The 18,048-nt window shown below is 41.5% G+C and overlaps 1 protein-coding gene across 10 annotated transcripts in view; it reads left to right on the top strand.

The window, feature by feature from the left end:
- The first annotated feature begins 13,660 nt into the window (after positions 1–13,660).
- Positions 13,661–18,048, top strand: part of Cacnb2 (calcium voltage-gated channel auxiliary subunit beta 2) — a 327,915-nt gene continuing 323,527 nt past the window's right edge. For 6 of the 10 annotated variants that reach the window (XM_021233649.2, XM_021233647.2, XM_005081270.4 and 3 more), the window contains exon 1: positions 13,661–13,926. In XM_021233649.2, the coding sequence (XP_021089308.1) occupies positions 13,819–13,926 (108 nt within the window). In that variant the 5' untranslated portion in view covers positions 13,661–13,818. Of the gene's footprint in view, positions 13,927–14,125; positions 14,292–18,048 lie in introns of those variants that run through there. The other 4 variants (XM_021233650.2, XM_021233651.2, XM_021233648.2 and 1 more) reach the window with 1 other exon arrangement.

Here is an 18,048-nt window from a genome sequence, read left to right as displayed (position 1 = left end):
CCAAAGGAGACAATTACATAGAATTACTCACATGAGTTTACTGGCTGTGAATTTCATCCATCTCTTTACTGTTCCCACATGTAGCTGAAAGTTGACTATTCTCTCAATAAGAAAAAAAAGGGAAGAATCATTAATCCTTATTACGAGTGACCTCTTGCTAATATGCTTGTATCCCTGCAACCTCAAAACATGGACATTGTGATCTTAATTCACAGGGCTTGTATTTCAGAGAGGTCATTTCCCTTAAACTTAAGAGTCAGAGAGTTAGTAACTGGGATTCCTGGTTGCTTATTAGAAGAATGTAAAATGCCTCAGAATGTGCTGTTGTGTTTGTACATCATAAGCCACAGGAAGAAAATATTGGGCTGAAGTCAACATTCTTTGATATTTCTACATATGCACCTTCTTATTCAGCATTGTGGTGTAATTTTGGACACATTTTGCTGGTTTGTTTGTACCAGGTATAACTGAAGGACCTAGATTACTTTTCTCAGAAACCCCATTGTAACGGGTATCAACAAACAAGAGGATGAAAGAACAATCACAGTGATTGAGGCTGTGTTGCTGGTGGAAAAGATCTGGGATGGGCACTCTCAGGTTCTTAGTGCTTTAGTCACGGCATTCAAGTAAGCTCCCAGGAATTTGCAAAGCAGCAAGGAAATCCTATCCAAACCAAAATGGTGATACAAATTAGAAAGGAGTGTGTTTTCAAGATGGAGGGTATGCCACAAGAATGGAGGTACTCAGGGGTTATTGTTTGGGATTTCCTTTTATGAAGTTCAAACAAACAAACAAAAAAAAGAAGTTTGGTTGCTAATGCGCAGTTTGGGTATATCTATTCTGCTTGGCAGATTAAATTATATAACCATTTCTCTACTGTGCACATCTCTTCCTATAATGCATCTGATTTTAATTCTATGTATGCCCAATTATGTAGAAGTATAAGTAAATAGGTTGTTCTCCCTAGAAGTTCACTTTGGGAGACAGTTTTGCATGCCTTTGCTTATGTACCCCAAGACAGTTCAGTCTAGATCAGCATTTCCATTCTTGTACTATACATCTGTCTATGTTCGATAGTCATGAGAATAGGATACAATGCTTTTAGCTACCATAAGGGCTGTGTCCCCTAGAACTGTAAGACAGATAAACTTTTTCCTTCTTTTAGTAGCTTTTGTCAGGTATTTCTGTCATGGTGAAACAAGTAACTCATAAATTACCTCCGTTTCCATCATAACTCCCAAAGCCATTTATGTTTAAGAGCAATCCCCCCCAACATAAAAATACCTCAACTTTTATGGACATAATTGAGCAAGTTTCCTTGTGGTATGATTGGGCAACCTTTGGGTATATGCCCAAGATTGGTTTAGCTTGTATTAAGGTAGATTGAGACAGGTAGATTCCCATTTTTCTGAGAAACTACCATAATAATTTCCAAAGTGGATGGACCAGTCTGCACTCCTACCAGGAGTGGAGGGGTGTTTCATTTGCTCCATACCCTCTCCAACATAAGCTGTCATTCGTGTTTTTGTTTTTAACCATTCTGACCCGTGTAAGATGGTATCTGAGAGTCATTGTGATTTGCATTTCCCCAATGACTAAGGATGCTGAACAATTCTTTAAATGTTATTTAGGCCATTTGAGATTCTTATTCAAGATTTCTATGTTTAGATCTGTAATCCATTTTTAAATTGGATTATTTAGTATTTTGATGTCTAGTTTATTAAGTTCTTTACATATTTTGGAGACCAGCTATCTGTCAGATGTGGGGTTGGTGAAGATCTTTTCCCATTTTTTGGCTACTGTTTTATCTTGTTGACCATGTTCTTTGCTAACAGAAACTTTGCAGTTTCAGGAGCTCCCATTTATTAATTGTCAATCTCAGCGTCTGTGCTACTGGTGTTATATTCAGGAAGTAGTCTCCTGTACCAATGGGTTCAAGGCTCAACTATGTTCACACCAGCATTATTTATAATAGCTAGAACTTGTAAACAACCTAGATGGCCCTCATCTGAAGAATGGATAAGGAAAATATGATACATTTACACAATGGAGTATTACTCAGTGTAGATACAATTACCTCAGAAAATTTACAAGCAAATGGATAGAACTAGAAAAAAATCATTCTGAATATGATAACGGATTCAGAAAGACAGACATGGTATGTATCTATTTAGAAGTGGATATTAGGAGTAAAGCAGAGAATAACAAACCTACAATCCATAGTCCCAGAGAGGCTAAGATAACAAAGAGGCCCAAAAAGGGATGCATAGATTTCCCTGGGAAGGAGAAACAGAAGAAGTCTCCTGGGTGAACTGGGGGTGTGGTGGGGGTGGAGAATGTGATCCTAAATTAGTTACAAGAGTGTACAAATAATAAGAATTTTTTAAAAACTTGAAAATGGTAAAAATAAAAGAATCACAAACTTCAATTTCTTAACAATGAGTGTATGTTAGAGATACAGAAACTATTAGACAGAAACTGTGTGTGTGTTAGAGATATAGAGTCTATTAGAAATCTTAGTCTGGGAAGAATAATCCACTATCAGAATGAGAAATGTGACAACACAGAATTTAACTGTAAAATTAACACTGTGACTCTGACAGCATGAGTAGCATTTAGCATAGATTGGTTTGCCAAGATGAGTAGTGGGACCAGTTAAAATTAAGCATAATGAAGGCATCTTACTAAATACTAGGAACATGTATATAAGATGGAGTCTGAATTTAAAAGACTGGTTTGTTTCACTGTTTATCTAAACTGGCATTTGTGCCAGTAGTGTTGCATTTGAGATTAATGTTTGCTTAATTTTTATAATGATTTCAATGGCTATTCACTACATATTGGAGACAGGAAGTCTTTTCTGAGCCTCAGTTCTCTCAACTACAGACAGGTGCCACTCCTCCCAGAGTGAGGGGATGAGCACATGAGACTGTTTATGCAAAGCAGACCGCTTGGCATAAAGAAAGCAATTATTAAATACTAGGTCTGTAATTCTAAGGTGAATATGGTATTGTCTAAATTATCTCAATGAGGTTTATTTTCAATAATACTTTTACATTTTTGAGGCTTTTGGTGGTGCATAAATGCAGTTTCATAAAATGAAGAGTTGAAAGAAAAGGGAAACTAAACCCGAGCCCCCTCCTGTGCTCCAAGGGATACACATAGGCACAAACTCGACAGGAAACTTTGTGGAGTTGAAGATTATCGTAAATGGTCATCTCCAAATAACCACATTCCTCTTACTGTTTCTCAGGAACATAATGTTCTAATTATTTAACCATCTCTAAAGACTCGGGACTGAAACTGGGAATGTTGAGTTCCCTATTTTGACTGTGCCTGATTCATTTGAGGTCTTTATGTCTTGACTTGTTCTCCTTTCATTTATGTAATGAAGGAGCAATCCAGCTATCCCTTAAGAGCAAAGTGAGATGGGATATTTTCGTTCTATTTTGAAACTAGAACCTATAAAGGGATTAAAGACATATCGCTATGTGTGCTGAGAAGGTGGGTCAGTGACAAAGATGGTTCAGAGGGTAAGAGCACTTGCATAAGGAACTGAATTCAAATCCCCATCATCCATGTAAAAACCCAGACATGGCCATGCATGTCTATGACTTCAATGTTGTGGAAGACAGAAACAGGAAAATTGCTGGGTCTTGCTGGCTACTAGCCTAGTTCCAGGTTTAGTGAGAGACCTTGTCTCAAGGTACATTGTTTCTCCAGCTTCTGCATGCATGGCCCATGCAAACCCCCAACACACATGCACATATATAATAATCACACAGACATGTGTATCCATTATTAACATTTTCCTTTCTGAAATCACTTTGTTAGTGGGGATTCCCAAAGATAGCAGCGTTGAAAGCCAAGGGAGTAAATAATCAATAATAGCAAATTTATGAAAATCTAGATTGCCAATTTAGAATATGAAGGCACTTATTTCCAAAGCTCACAATGTGAAAGGAGAGAATAGACTCTCAGTTGCTCTTTGACCTCCACACACTCGTGTAAGCATCCCCCACTTATACATATATTGTGAACATATACATATAAGCACATACGTGGAATGAGTAAGTGCTTCTTAAAATCCTCAATTACCTATGTTCAGAAAGAAAACATCTTGAACTTATATTTTAAAGTTAAAGCAATGTTGAGAGCAATCTTCTACTGACATTCCATGTGCATATTGTAAAACAGCATGCATCTGTTAGCAGAATGGAAATGAAAGTTTATCAGAACAAAAGATCCAGTATTCCACATTTTACCCCTTATTCCTCTCATGGAGGGGCATGATGAAATTTCTCAGCATTTTCAATGTGCATTTGTCATTTCAGGATTATTGGGTGGATTAAATGAAATAATCTACTCAAGAATGAGCGTCTTACAGTGCTCGGTAGGATTTGAAAAGGGGTGACTGCTGTGAAAATACTTCAGTAAATACAGATTTTAAATGCAGATCCCATGCTGTCATTGCTCATATTGGATATCAAAATTAGAATATTATATTCCTCTGAAGTACTGACTGAAGTAACAGCAAATGCAGCAACCTGTATGTGGAATTCTATCCAATTCAGCTCTTGCTAGCTCAGCTAAAGAAAACCATTGAAATATTACCAAGGAAAGTGGTAACAAAATGAGAATTATGATACCAGTCATTGATTTGGGCAGGTGACATGTTGGGTCCCACAACTTGATCTCCATCATGGCTTCTATAGAGAACATTATCCTGTTTCATAACATGTGAAGGCAGTTTACTGTTAAGGGCAGCTTTTTCTTTGCTAGCCGCTGTGGTTTATCCCCCGCCAGCCGCCTGGGCTCTGTCGAGATGTAGTCCCCAAATAACACACAGGAGGCTATATTAATTATGAAGCTGTTGGCCTTGCTTGTTTCTTACTGGCTAGCTCTGACTTAAGTATTACCCCATAATTGTTAATCTAAGTATGTTTCTTACCGGAGAATAGTTCCAGGCTTCCTACCCCCATGGCGTTACATGTTGACTCTGTGTGTTTCTCCTTCCCAGAATTCTCCTGGACTCCTAGTCCCTCCTATCTTGGTTCCCTATAGGCTCAACAGTACTTTATTGACAAATGCACAGGACTTCCCCCAACAGTTTACTTTTGTAATGTAACTCCCTAGAGGATTAGCTGGCTTGAGAGATTTTCTGGTTTTTAAAATTATACTTAGTTATTGTGTGTGTGTGTGTGTGTGTGTGTGTGTGTGTGTATGCGTGTGTATCCATGCAAAAGTGCCATTCCACAGATGTATGGAAGCCATAGGGTAATTTGTCAGAGTCAATTCTTTTGACTACATCATATCATTAGTTCCTTTACTCCATTGGGCATTTTTCTAGCTATTTCTCTTCTAATTATTGATTCTGAAATGTAGAAAAATTTAGAGTGATGCCTGCAACAATAGCCTATGGTGATCATGAAAATTTAATAACATTAATCAACTAAATTTGTTCTTTAATTTTTATAGTTGTATATGGATCTATGTATAGTATATAAAATGAGACACTAATTCTATAAGATATATGGTTAACATGAGAATTATAAAGAATTTTAATTAGAAATATTTTATCACTAAACCTTAAAGAACTAGATTTGTCTAAAATATTTTATTTGGAAATTTATTGTTTAAAATTTATGTAGCTATTTTCAGTTAATATGTACTTTTTAATTTTAGTAGAAAATATTTTATAAAACTATGCAAACTAGGCTTTATATTTTAATATTCATTTGGTTTTTGTAATGAATGTAAAATTTTTGGTATATTCTAATATTTAATCTTTCAACTGGATGTGGGCAACCACTTATCATTTAAGTTGTCTTAAAAAATTGTTTAAGTAATTTATACTTAAACAGGCACAAAAAAGCAACTTAAGCCCCAAATACCTGAAAGGAAATTATAAGAATGGAATCCATGGATTAGATACGGACAAACTGCGTAGAAAATCAAATAAATCAAATATTACTGGATCCAAACTTTGTGTGTGTGTGTGTGTGTGTGTGTGTGTGTGTGTGTGTGTGTGTGTGTGTGTGGTGGTTTGAAAGAAAATGGTTCCCAAAGGGAGTGGCACTACTAGGAGGTGTGGCCTTGTTGGAGGAAGTTATAGTGGCAGGTTTCGAGGTTATTTTTTCCCAAGCTTTCCTCCATGTGACAGTCAGTGGACTTCCTGTTGTCTACAAGATGTAGCACTCTCATCTCCAGCACCACATCTGCCTGCACTTGGCCATGCTCCCCAACATGCTGATAATGGACTGAACCTCTGAAACCGTAAGCGAGCCACCCTATTAAATGTTTTCTTAATAAGAGTTGTTATGATCATGTTATCTCTTCACATCAATAAAAACCCCAAGATAGTGCATGCGTGCGTGCGTGCGTGAGTGCATGCGTGTGTGTGTGTGTGTGTGTGTGTGTGTGTGTGTGTGTGTGTGTGTGGTCTATGTAAATGTGTGGGGTGGGGTGTGTGCACAAGGAATCAAGAGGATGGTATTAATTTATATTCTTATTCGTTTGAGACAGGGTCTATCACTGAATCTGGAACAAGGATGGTGGCCAGTTCTCTGCACCCCACAGCACTGGAATTATGGTCACATGCATAGCTGTGCTCAGTTTCTGTTGTGGAAGCTAAGTATTTAAACTCAAGTCCTCATGGTTGTACATCATGTACTCATCCACTAAGCCATCTCTCCAGACCTGAATTTACATTTAAAAAGGATAATATATCACAAATAAGTACATCTTATCTCAGAAAACAAAGTTGCTTCAATATCCAAAGAATATAGGACAACCTTTGTTTATATTGGGTAAGAGAAGAGAGAAAAACAAAACCATTTTATCCATATCAAAAATAAAAAAGAGCCATAACTACAGACTACAAATAAGGAAAGGAAGATAAAAGAATATTATGAGCATCTCTATGCCAATAAGATATGCAATCAACGTTAAATAAAAGTTGCTAAAAGACACCAACTAAGAAGCTAAATGAAAAGAAATAAAAGATAAAAAAGAAGTTCTTAATTGGTCTAGATAATAAAAATCCAGAGTCAGATATAGAGGAAAATGCTGAGAGATCAGAGAAAAGGAGCAAACCACTGCCATACTTTACCTCCTTAGTGTCTCAGCAGACCAGAGGGTCAGGACCTGTTTCTCCTGTTTATAATGTGTTTCTGCCCAGCTACCTCACTTCCTATCTGTCTGTACAGACCTCCAGACCTCTATGGTTAGCCAGTGGCAAGCTCCATTTTCTGACTTTCAGACAGGCTTTATTTGTACAAGCAAGGGTGTTTCTCAAAAAATGACTTTATGAGAGAGGGAGAGGAGGAGAGAAAAAAGAGAGGAAATATGACACAGCCAGGGATGGCTCAGTCTGTGAAGTACTTCTTCCACCTGTAAGCATGCAGATCTGAGTGTGGATCCCCAGAAGCCGAGGAAAAGCTAGGTGTGATCCTTGGCATCTGTAAAATTGGTTCATGGGGAGCTCGCTGGCAGCCATTCCAGCCAAACATGAGCACTGAGTTCAGCACAAGAAGCTGTCTCAAAAGATAAGTAGTGAAGACGCCAGTGTCCATCTGGAGAGGTGACTCAGTGGTTAAGATCACTTGCTGCTGTTCTTTCAAAGGCTTTGAGTTCAATTCCAAGCATCCACATAGGTACCTGTTACTACAACTCCAGGAGATTTATTGCCCTCTTCTGGCCTCCATGGGCATCTGCACATGAATGGCAAACACATAGACATAGGCACATATGCATAGATTTAAAAAATGATTTTAAATAAAAAAAGATGCTGTTAACACCAAGCAAAAACACACTAAAAATAAAAACAAGCAAAACAACAACAACACACACACACACACACACACACACACACACACACAAAGCATGGGAGACCACAATGCCTTTGTTTAGTGATGTTTTATTGAAACACAGGTTTGGCCTATAGGATGGCAGAGGGAAAAGGGGGATACTTGAGTAGTTCTCATTGCTAATTGTCAGTCCCCTTACTTTATGACTCAGTGTTTAATCTGCACTGAATTTTGTCTTTCATTTTCATGCTTTCTGTCATTTTGCATAGAGCACTTTCCTCTGTTTTAATTGTCACCCTCAGTATTTTACAATCACATTTGTCATCTTGAGACTGTGTCTTCTTGGTCCTACTGAGTGTTTCATAAGTGCATAAGGCGTGCCTTGATTAATACTGTTCTCCCTATAGCCCTGGAATAGTAATCTGTCTCTCCCTCCCTCCCTCCCTCCCTCCCTCCCTCCCTCCCTCCCTCCCGCCTCTCTCTCTCTCTCTCTCTCTCTCTCTCTCTCTCTCTCTCTCTCTCTCTCTCTCTCCCTCCTTCCATTCCCCTTCTCCCTCTCCCCCTCTCTCTGTATACCTCCCCCTCCCTCTATCATTCCCTTCCTCCCTCCCTCTCTCTTCCTCCTTTCCTCTCTCCCTCCCTCCATTATACACACACAAGCATATTATGCAGTGGCACACATCGATAGAATTTCTGTGCCTCATAGATATTTAGGAGACTAGTCCCATTTCTTTCTTTTATAGGCATGTGTGGTGGGTGCACTCCCCATATGAACAGATTTACAGGTTAGAGGTTGTTGGCCTTATTTTTTAATTTATCATCACCATCACCATCATCATCATGTAGAGCCCCCCAAATTTGTGGATTTAGGTCTCTCCTTGCACCTTTATGGGAGTTTAGGGGACCAAACTCTGGTAGCCAGGTAAATGTGACAAGGACCTTTATCCCCTGAGCCATCTCCCTGGCCCAATCACTTTACTTTTTACTTTTCTATCTTTTTTGAGATTTTTATATGTGCCTTAGTCTTTTGATTATATATACAACTCTGCCTGATGTCCAAGGCCAGAAGAGGGAGGGTATCGGGTCCCCTACAATTGGAACTAAGATCACTTGTGAGATGCCATGTGTGTGCTGGGATCTGCACTCGAGCTCACTGCAATAGCAGCAGCTGTTTTTAATCTTTGATACAGAGCCACCTCTCCTGCCCCCACTCTCTTTATGCTTTGAGTCAGGGACACCCACCGAACCTGGAGCTCACTATTTCAGCTAGACTGACTTGCCATCAAGCTCTAGCATCTGTCTGTCCCTGCCTGGCAGCCCTGCAGTCACAGATACTCAGCGCCATGCCCAACTGTCTGTCCCTCCCCCAGCACTGGAGTTACAAATACTCACCACCATACCCAGCAGTCTGTCCCTGTCCTAAGCACTGGAGTCATAGATACTTAGTGCCATGCCCTGCTGTCTGTCCCTTCCCCAGAACTGGAATAACAGATGTGCTGGGCTTTTGGGTTATGTAGAAAGCACTTTATCCACTGAGCCTTATCTCTAGCCCCTCAGTCCTAATTTGAACATTATGTTGCTGTAGATACCACCGAGTACCAGTGAAACTATGCAAATTTGTTCCACCTCTCTTCATATGCTGGGGCAGGGCCCTTTGAAGTACAACAGACAGACAGACCACAGCTGACTGAGAGCTGGGCTTTAGAAGGCAGCTGATGCCTGCCTTTGCCACCAATTCGCCATTAAGACTTGGTGAAGCCAGTCGCCGTCAGCTCTTCAAATCCACTCTTCCTTCTCTACCGAGGCTCACAATTGGACTGCATCTATCAGTTTATTGGCTGACTGAATTATAACTAATGTAAGTGGGAGTGATATGGACTTGCTAAGCCTGGCAAATGATAACTTGCATTCTTCACCTTCTACCCCAACTCATGTTCCAACGTTCTTTTTTAGCCTTCTCACTCACTCAGATGGAAATAAACATGGCAATGCTGGAAGCCAGCCTGAAAGCCATTTTGGTAGTAAGTCACTCAAGCCTTTTTGTTCAAATGTAAACAAGAAGTAGAATCACTTCGGACAGACAGCTACTCCAATATCAGAGGAATCATTTGTCTCCAGTGCACCAAACGTTTAGGGTTCACTCCTGAAGTTTGACTTCACCTCATTGACATGCACTATAGTGATGTCTATCACAGACACAATAAGTACATAAGTCCTTAACACAATGTTCGACACCCCTATTATAAACAAGAGTATGTACTGTTGTGTAACAAGATTCAATATGAAGTTGATCAGATGTCAAATGAGTATGTTTTGTGAGCTGAGAAGTGCTATGCAAATATTGTTACCCCAGAATTCTTTTTGTTGGGTAAATCTAAGAACTCATGAAATTTAAATTCTGGGAAGCGTTTTCTAAGGGAGAGAAAGAAACTTTACCTTTTTCACTTTCCTATTTTAGTTTTGGTCTTTCACTATTTGTATACAAATCTTTTATACTGGATTTGCTCAAACTGTAAATTGTTTTAGTATAACATTTTATGACTCAGGGCCTTCACTTAATATTATAGTTTAAAAACAGCCTTGTGTGACATCACAGAATCCATCATGCTAAGTTAGGACTGTGGTCAACATAGATCTATTTTATGCAGATGATATTCAAAATGGAAGAAACCTGGAACTCTGGGATGAAAAACTGTCTCAGCAAAATGAGAAATCACATATGGTGAGTTTCTTTCCCCCCAAAAAATTACTTCAAGGTCTTAAATGTGGTCACAAATCTTCAGCTGGGAAAGGAGAGGTGAAGTCATTGTCATCATGCATTCTTTCACATAGTAAGGCAAAAACTTACTCTTAACCTGTTCATTTCCTTGATGGCCTATGTTCTTCCCAGTGACCCTTTCCTCATTTCAGAGTATGCCCAGAATATGCTTGTCCAGTACAAAGACTAATGAGCACAGGAACACTACCAAGCAGCTGGGAGAAATCAGTCCACTGCATTTGAATGCCTCCAGTACAATGATAAGTCAAGTATTGCTGGTGTTTCTTTCATTTCTGTAATTTTGAATGTCAAAAGGCTTAGGCTTTACTTACCAAAAATGTTCATTTTTGTCTTTGGTCTTTAGACATTAGGCCAAGTCAAAGCATGTTAAAAAAAAAAAGGAAAATTGGCCATGATAGGAGACTTTAATGATGTCTAGGATGGGTTGTCTAAACCTTCTTGTTTGGTTTTTATTCTGATCTTGCTCATTTAAAGGAGTCACATTTTGTTATTTTTTATTTGACAACTTTTACAAGCCAGACAAAAGTCCGAATGGTAAATTGTATTGTATGCTCAATATATGCTAATTAAAATAGCATGGGGGTATAAAGGAAGAATTAATGTTCTCATGGGACTCATGATTAAGTAAGTGTTATTTTCATGTGTTTATACAATGTTTTAAAACACATGAAGACAGACCATTCATTAATTATCAATGTATCTATACATTAAGTTTTTCTAGTCACAGTGCACTACAAATATGGCACATTGTTCTCGGTTCTAGGGATAAAATGTGGTGACCCCAATGGCTTCCCTCAAGGAGTGTCTACCTAGAAATGGAAAGAAACATAAACCTAAAGAACTCGGAACCACAAATTATACAAAGTGAATATACTATTTGACATTTGAATGTTTAATTATAACGTTATTTACAAAGTTGGTCTGACATTCTGTGACCTCTTAAAAATCTCATGAGAAGATAAAATTCTGTTTCCCTAATGGCCATAATGGAAAGAGAATAACAGGTAATTCATGAGGTATCCACAGGACATTAGGCCGATGACATGGAGAACACTACATTGAATCAAATCTGGAAGTTTAAACTATTGTTTGAGACAGGGACTCTCTATGGAACCCAGACTCACAATCCTCTTGCCAAGAGCTGGGATTACAGACGCATGCTAACACACTTGATAAACCCATAGTTTTATAAAATTACTTTGAAATTCACCATTCATTCATTCAATAAGCATATTAACTTCGAAGTATGCACAATACTGTAAGCCCCAAAGGGCCAGTGACCTGATCTGTGTTGGCAGTAGTCATTTGGAGGCATAAACAGGTTCTTGATTTGTACTTTATTAATTACACATTGAAAGGACTTGGAGTACAATTACTGTATTCTGAGTATATTCTGAGCAACAACTATGGTTCCTAGGATACAGAACTTCCTGTAGTGCTGTCCCTGAGATTTAACAGTCTCAAGAAAACTCACCAGTTCGAATAAAGAAACAGGGAAATGATCGAGCATACATATTCTCCTCAGACTATTGGTTGATGGTAGACTTTAACTGGAAAGCGTTCAAAAAATTTCTTCACACATCTACGTGGCAAGGATAGACACAAATATAACAGTATTGCTGATTGTCTTAAATGAACTTAAACCCCAAACCTGCCGGAGTGCTTGGGACGCTTCTGACTGGCCATGGCTATAGCAGAATCTCATGCCCTAAGCTCACAAACTCTCTGCTCCCTCTTTTGTTGCTTTTTGAACCAGGTCACTGTTCAAATGGGGAAATAAGTGTAAGCTGATACTTCAGTACATCTACTTAACATTTAGTGAGATGTAATAAAAAATGGCACTAAGACCGAAGATTGGGAAAACCAACAACACTTTGTATATGCTTAAATCTTTAAACACATCAAGACCTGTTTTCTTAAGTCTGGCTGAATCCAGTGTATAGTAGACATCTGCTTAATTAAAACATCTCAGTTATCCTTAAGAGTGGCTACTGTATTTCATCACCATAGTAAAATACAGTATAAAAAGTTTACCTTAGCAAAAGATCCTCGTGTGTATCGCAGCCTGCACAAATGTTATGTAGTGTTGCTGCAAAATGATTGACACCTAGCAAATATGTATGTAGATTTCCAGCGCCGAGAGCAGTGAAGGTCGTCAGAGCCGAAGCACCTTACAAAGCGAAAAGCTGTCAATGTTAGAATGGGAAATTGCTCTTCTTTCTTTTTCTTCCTCCTCCTCCGTTTGTTTTTTAAATCGAAAATTCGTACGATACGTTGCACTTATAATCCCTCTCTTCCATCTCCTCCCTAACTCCCCATCCATCCAACTCTAAACATTCCAGCTTTAGACACTTGTCAAGCATTTCAGGGTCTTTAGAAACGTGCCCCCCTCTTTTTGTCTCAAGGGTCACACTAAGACTTCTCAACCAAGTAGGGGTTAAAAAAAAAAAAAAAAAAAAAAGAAATCCGGTCTTCTAGCAAAGAGGTGGGTGCTACGAGCAAAGACAACAAAAACAAAACAGGCCACCACAAAGCAGAAAACTAGGGCACAGGTGTAGTGGATTTGAGCCATTTGCCAGATCAGGGTCATGTGGGAGGAACCTTAGTTCATCAATAGCACTTGTTTTCTGCCTCATGTGCTTTCTCTGATGCTTTTTGCAGAGGCTCTGGAGTCTCTTTTTCTGAATCATGGAGACTTTCAGTTTAGAGACCAACCCTGTGGATCTTTTCCCTCCCCTGGTCCCCGGGAAGAGGAGGTGAGCTGAGCTGCTGGTCCTGTTACCTCCCCAGGGAGTCCCGGCTGGCTTTCGCGGCTTCAAAAAACTTTCCAGCTCGAGTGCCACGGCGACGGGCGGCAGTCGAGTCGGAGCCCACGCGGCCCGCGCCTCCCGCGAGGAACTTTTCAGAGTGGCAGTGGCTTGTCACTCTCGCTTTCCGACGCGCCTCCCCCTGGCTCGCGCTCCCGGAGCGCCCTCCCTCCTGGCGGGGACCTTCCCGGGAGACCGCCCGCCCCGCAGTCCGCGTCTGGGCCGCTCGCTGGCCCCGAGGCCCCAAAGAGCGCGAGCCCCTCTCCCTGGCCACCCAGCCGCGTGCCGGCGCCACTGCCTCTAGGCTTTGCAACATGCTGCAGCGGCGTCCCGCTCACTGAGAGCCGCCGATCACAGGGTGAAGAAGAAGGGGACCCGAGGCGTGGAGAAGGGGACCCGCCGCCTTGGAGCCGACTTTTCGCCGATGGTCCAAAGCGACACGTCCAAGTCGCCTCCCATAGCGGCGGTGGCGCAGGAGAGCCAGATGGAGCTGCTGGAGAGCGCGGCTCCCGCGGGGGCGCTCGGAGCACAGGTAGCCAAAGCGCCGCGCCTTCTGCTGGCTTTGTGAGCCTTGGGGCTCCGACCTCAGTCCCTCCCGCCGCCTCCTTTCCTGATCGGAGACCTCGCCTCCCTCTCCAGTTTGGGTCTCCTTCGCCACCTCCTCCCCCATCCCCGGGCTGACCCGGACCCTGCCCCTGTGCGCCTTCCCCTGCTCTGCTCCGGCTTCCATTTTTTTTTTTCTTTGCTTTCTGAAAAGCCAGTGGGAAGGGGCGAGGACGACCTGCCGCTCCGCCCCGGCTTCTCCCGGGCCACGCCGCTCGGCGGTCCGCGCCCCTGCCAGGGAGAAGCACATGGAGAGCTATGGACCAGGCGAGCGGACTGGACCGGCTCAAGATCGTGAGTCCTGACGGGAGGGAAAGGGCTCGGCATCCCGCAGCGCTGTTTCCGGCCACTGTCTCTGGTGGTCTCCCCTAGGAGCTGGGCGGGGAGGTGGGATGCTCTGCGGAGTCGAGATGGGCGTGGAACCCCCCTGCCTTGTCCCCAGAGGCCAACCTCAACCCCCCCCATCCTTGGCACCTGGGGCTCTGTGCCATCCAGACAGTTCAGCTGTCCCTTGGACCCCCTTTTTCCTTTGCTTTAAGAAGAGAGCAGAGAGTTGGGGATGAGAGAAAAGTTTTTGTTTCTGTTTACCCTGAAATGGAAAGCCACTCTAGCTGCTCCTGGGTTCCCTTCTCTGATGAGTATTAACGGTTTCTGGAAAAATTCTGTTCTGCTGCTGTTCGTTGTGAAACAGGAGATGTTGGTTGTAGGCGTCGGGTGTGATAAGGTAGCTTTTACGTAAGACTTTGGCAGGTACAGTTGGTATTCCAGACACCCCCAGACCTGGGCGGTAAGGAGTCTCTCAACTTTTATTCTTGGGGCAAAGCCTTCAGACCTGACACTTGGGCTAGCTGGAAAGTGCTAGGAAGAGACAGGGGTGAATCCAGGAGAATGCTTCGCCTTTGCTCTAATTGCTTTGGCTTGCTTATTGCAACCCCACATTTGCCAGGTTGTAAACTGTGGTATGTGTGTACATAATTAACACATAACGTAAAATCCACGGGGACGAGGGCTTACTGTGTAGTAGTGGGGCTTCTGAGAAAGGTCACAAGTATGTACTGCTGCTCTGGGAGCATTTCTGTACCATGACAGTGGTAACCCATGTGTGTAATTCAAGCTCCATTGAACTTCCTCTGTGTGTTTGTGGCTTTGCATGGGAGCATGTTTTGCATGGGCGCTATTGATTCACATGTGTGCTCACGTGTGTGCAGGCCGAAAGGTTGTGTGTGCTGGGTCAGCGGGTACGTTGCAGAAGGCCGGTGGGTTTTCTCCTTCAGCCATGTGGGTCTGAGGAGTTTTGAGTGTAGGTACTAGGGCTTCCTGCCTGCTGCTGCTACTTGCTGAGCCGTCTTATTGACTCTTTATTGAGCTCCCTTTGACCGCTGGAAACTGCATGTTCTAACTTAGAATGCAGTTTACACTGATTAGAGAGAGGGAGAAAGCATGGACATTATGGATTGGTAAGTCAGAGATTCATTTCTTTTGTGGTGGTAAAGCAGATAGGCTTCAGTCTGCCTGGGCTCTTGACTCACAAGCCTGGTGGGGGACCTGTAATTAACCAACACACTCACATCCAGATTCTGCCAGGGGATTTGAGTTTGAACCCACAAAGCTCACATTTGTTTTAGGCTCCTGATTTTATCATGATACTTGCTTGTCAGCTGAGACGTTAAAAGATGTACTCAGAGACTTAGGTTGTGCAGGCATGAAGGGTTTGAAGATTGAGAGAGGAAAGTTGTTGTGATGTCTCTTCTCTTTGAAATTTGTTTATGTACTTTGGTTTTTTAAAGAAATTTTTTATTCTTGTGATAAAAATAGAAGTTTTGAAATCTTGGCAATCAAAGTTAAGGGCTGATACACTGAGACAAAAAATAACTGTATTTAGGTGAGAGTACTAATTTACATGATTATTTCTAATTAAATGCAAATCAGCAAATACCCAGCATATAGCTGTAATTGGAAATTAATCTAGAGTGGACAGGTAGAATTTTCTCCCTGCAAAGAATTTATACTCCTGTAGTTTCACGAGTGGCAAAGGAGGCATCTGTGTGGGTGGGTCTGCTGGAGAATGCAGTAAAGGTCGTAAGTCTTGAGTTATCTGCAATATTTGACAAGGGAGGTGGCATCTGAAAGGACATTTGGAGGGTGTGCTAGATTTCAACCCAAACTTTGAAAGACGTAATGGGAGCCACATGTAAAGCTATTGTAGAAATTAGAAGTCTCCATAGTGTGTACTTGTAATCTCTAGTGTGGAAAGCATGGAAAGGGTTCCTTTGGGTAATGCCAGGCATCAGGTTGAAAAGACTATCTGAAGTCACATGTTGAAGACTTTGAATAACAGATCTGTGGAACGGGTTCAGAGAAGGAGCCGCGTGACAGCTCACCTGCCAGATCCACGGAGAATGTTCTGTGGATGTTCTGAGAGTGCACAGGCAGAGCTGCAAGAAAGGGGTGGGATTAATAGATATTCAACACTTTGGGCAAGGGCTAATAATGTCTAAACTCGAAAGTGATGAAAAGATCATGGCTATGTTAGGTAGACCTGTGACCATCAGACTTCTTAAACACCAAGCCAGGACTACATAGATGTGGGATAGAGATGAAAAGAGGTAATGGATTTTATAAATACATGTATGTCAAGTAAGTTTTAATGTTCACCCTCTCCTGCTTTTGGGGGCTCCTAAAAATGAAAACTATTTTACCTTAATTGTGTTTATCTTATACGTATTATGCGAGGGCAGAGTTACACTGCTTCTTTTATTTCTGGTAAGTCCTGGCATCACAGGGTCCCTGTGGAACTTGGCAAAACCATTAACCCTTTGATCTTTGTTTGGGCAGAACAAACTAGCTGTAAATCTACCTGAGAAAGAAGGCTGCCCGGGGAATATTTCCCCTCACCTTTTCTTATTTCTATTTTGTTTTCTTTCTCATTTTATTTACTTTTGTTTGGCGTGTTGGGATCTTGTTCCTTTTGCTGAAGGTGCTAAATAATAATTCTCCCCAGAAATTTACAAGTGGAGCCTCCATTCACAAACAAACTTCTCAGCCATCATTGGCTTCAAGAGTCAGTGGCTGCTTCTTTTTTTAAAAATCCTCAAGAGTACAGTTTTCATAGGAGCAAAGTAAAAGATATAGATTCGGAAACTCTTCATCATTTGTTTCATCCAAGGAGATGCAATAACCTCATCCATTTGAGTTCTGCTCCCAAGTGCACCACCAGGAACAGAGCAGATGTGTTCTTCATGTAAGAAGTACAAGCTCATGTCAGTACAAATCTTAAACATCCGGATTTTACCAGATTGCATTGGTTTTTAAATAATGACTGGATAGTATGAGAGTATAGCTGGAGTAAGAAAGTCAAGGATTTTCTAGGGCTCTCCAAGCTTCAAATCTGACAGTCTACTATATTAGGTGCTATCTCCCTGTGGCCTCTGGTCACTTGATAATGTGGCCAGCCCAACCTGAGACGTGTCGTATATGTGAAACACATGAGAGGTTTCAAAGGCTCACTGTGTGCATAATAAACAGGACACATCTCCATTAATAACTCTTAAACTAAATACATATTGAAGTGAGAGTATTTTGTTTTATTGAGTTAAATACAAGGAAGGCATTGTAATTAATTTCCTCTGTTACTGTGACTACTAGAGAATGTGTAATACATAGATGGCTCACATTTTGTTGGACATCATGATTCTAAAAATCATAGCTGGTCCTTCTCTAAGTAATGGGGAAGCTCCTGGGAAGGCTGGGTGGATGGGAAGCAGATGAGAAGGATTGGGAATAAGATAGTGACAGAAGAGGAAATGGACTGGAAACAGAACAGGCGCTCTGCAAATTAGGCCTCAAAGAGCCGGTAGCCAGCCAGCATCTCTCATCACACCTGACAATGAAGGACAGGAAGCAGAGGGCCTGTTTGTTTTGCTCCTAGCAACAGATCCCAGCTGGTTCTGCCCCAGCCAGATCCCCAGCTGCCTTTCTGCACACCATAGAAACACAGTCTGTCTGGTCATGGCAACATCCTGACCTGCTGTTGCAAAGAGCTTTATCAGAA

The sequence above is a fragment of the Mesocricetus auratus genome, unplaced genomic scaffold, assembly GCF_017639785.1.
Source record: "Mesocricetus auratus isolate SY011 unplaced genomic scaffold, BCM_Maur_2.0 Super-Scaffold_100013, whole genome shotgun sequence".
Taxonomy (NCBI): Eukaryota; Metazoa; Chordata; class Mammalia; order Rodentia; family Cricetidae; genus Mesocricetus; species Mesocricetus auratus.
The sequence above is the reverse complement of the archived record's forward strand: the minus strand, read 5'-3'. Positions and strand labels throughout refer to the sequence as shown.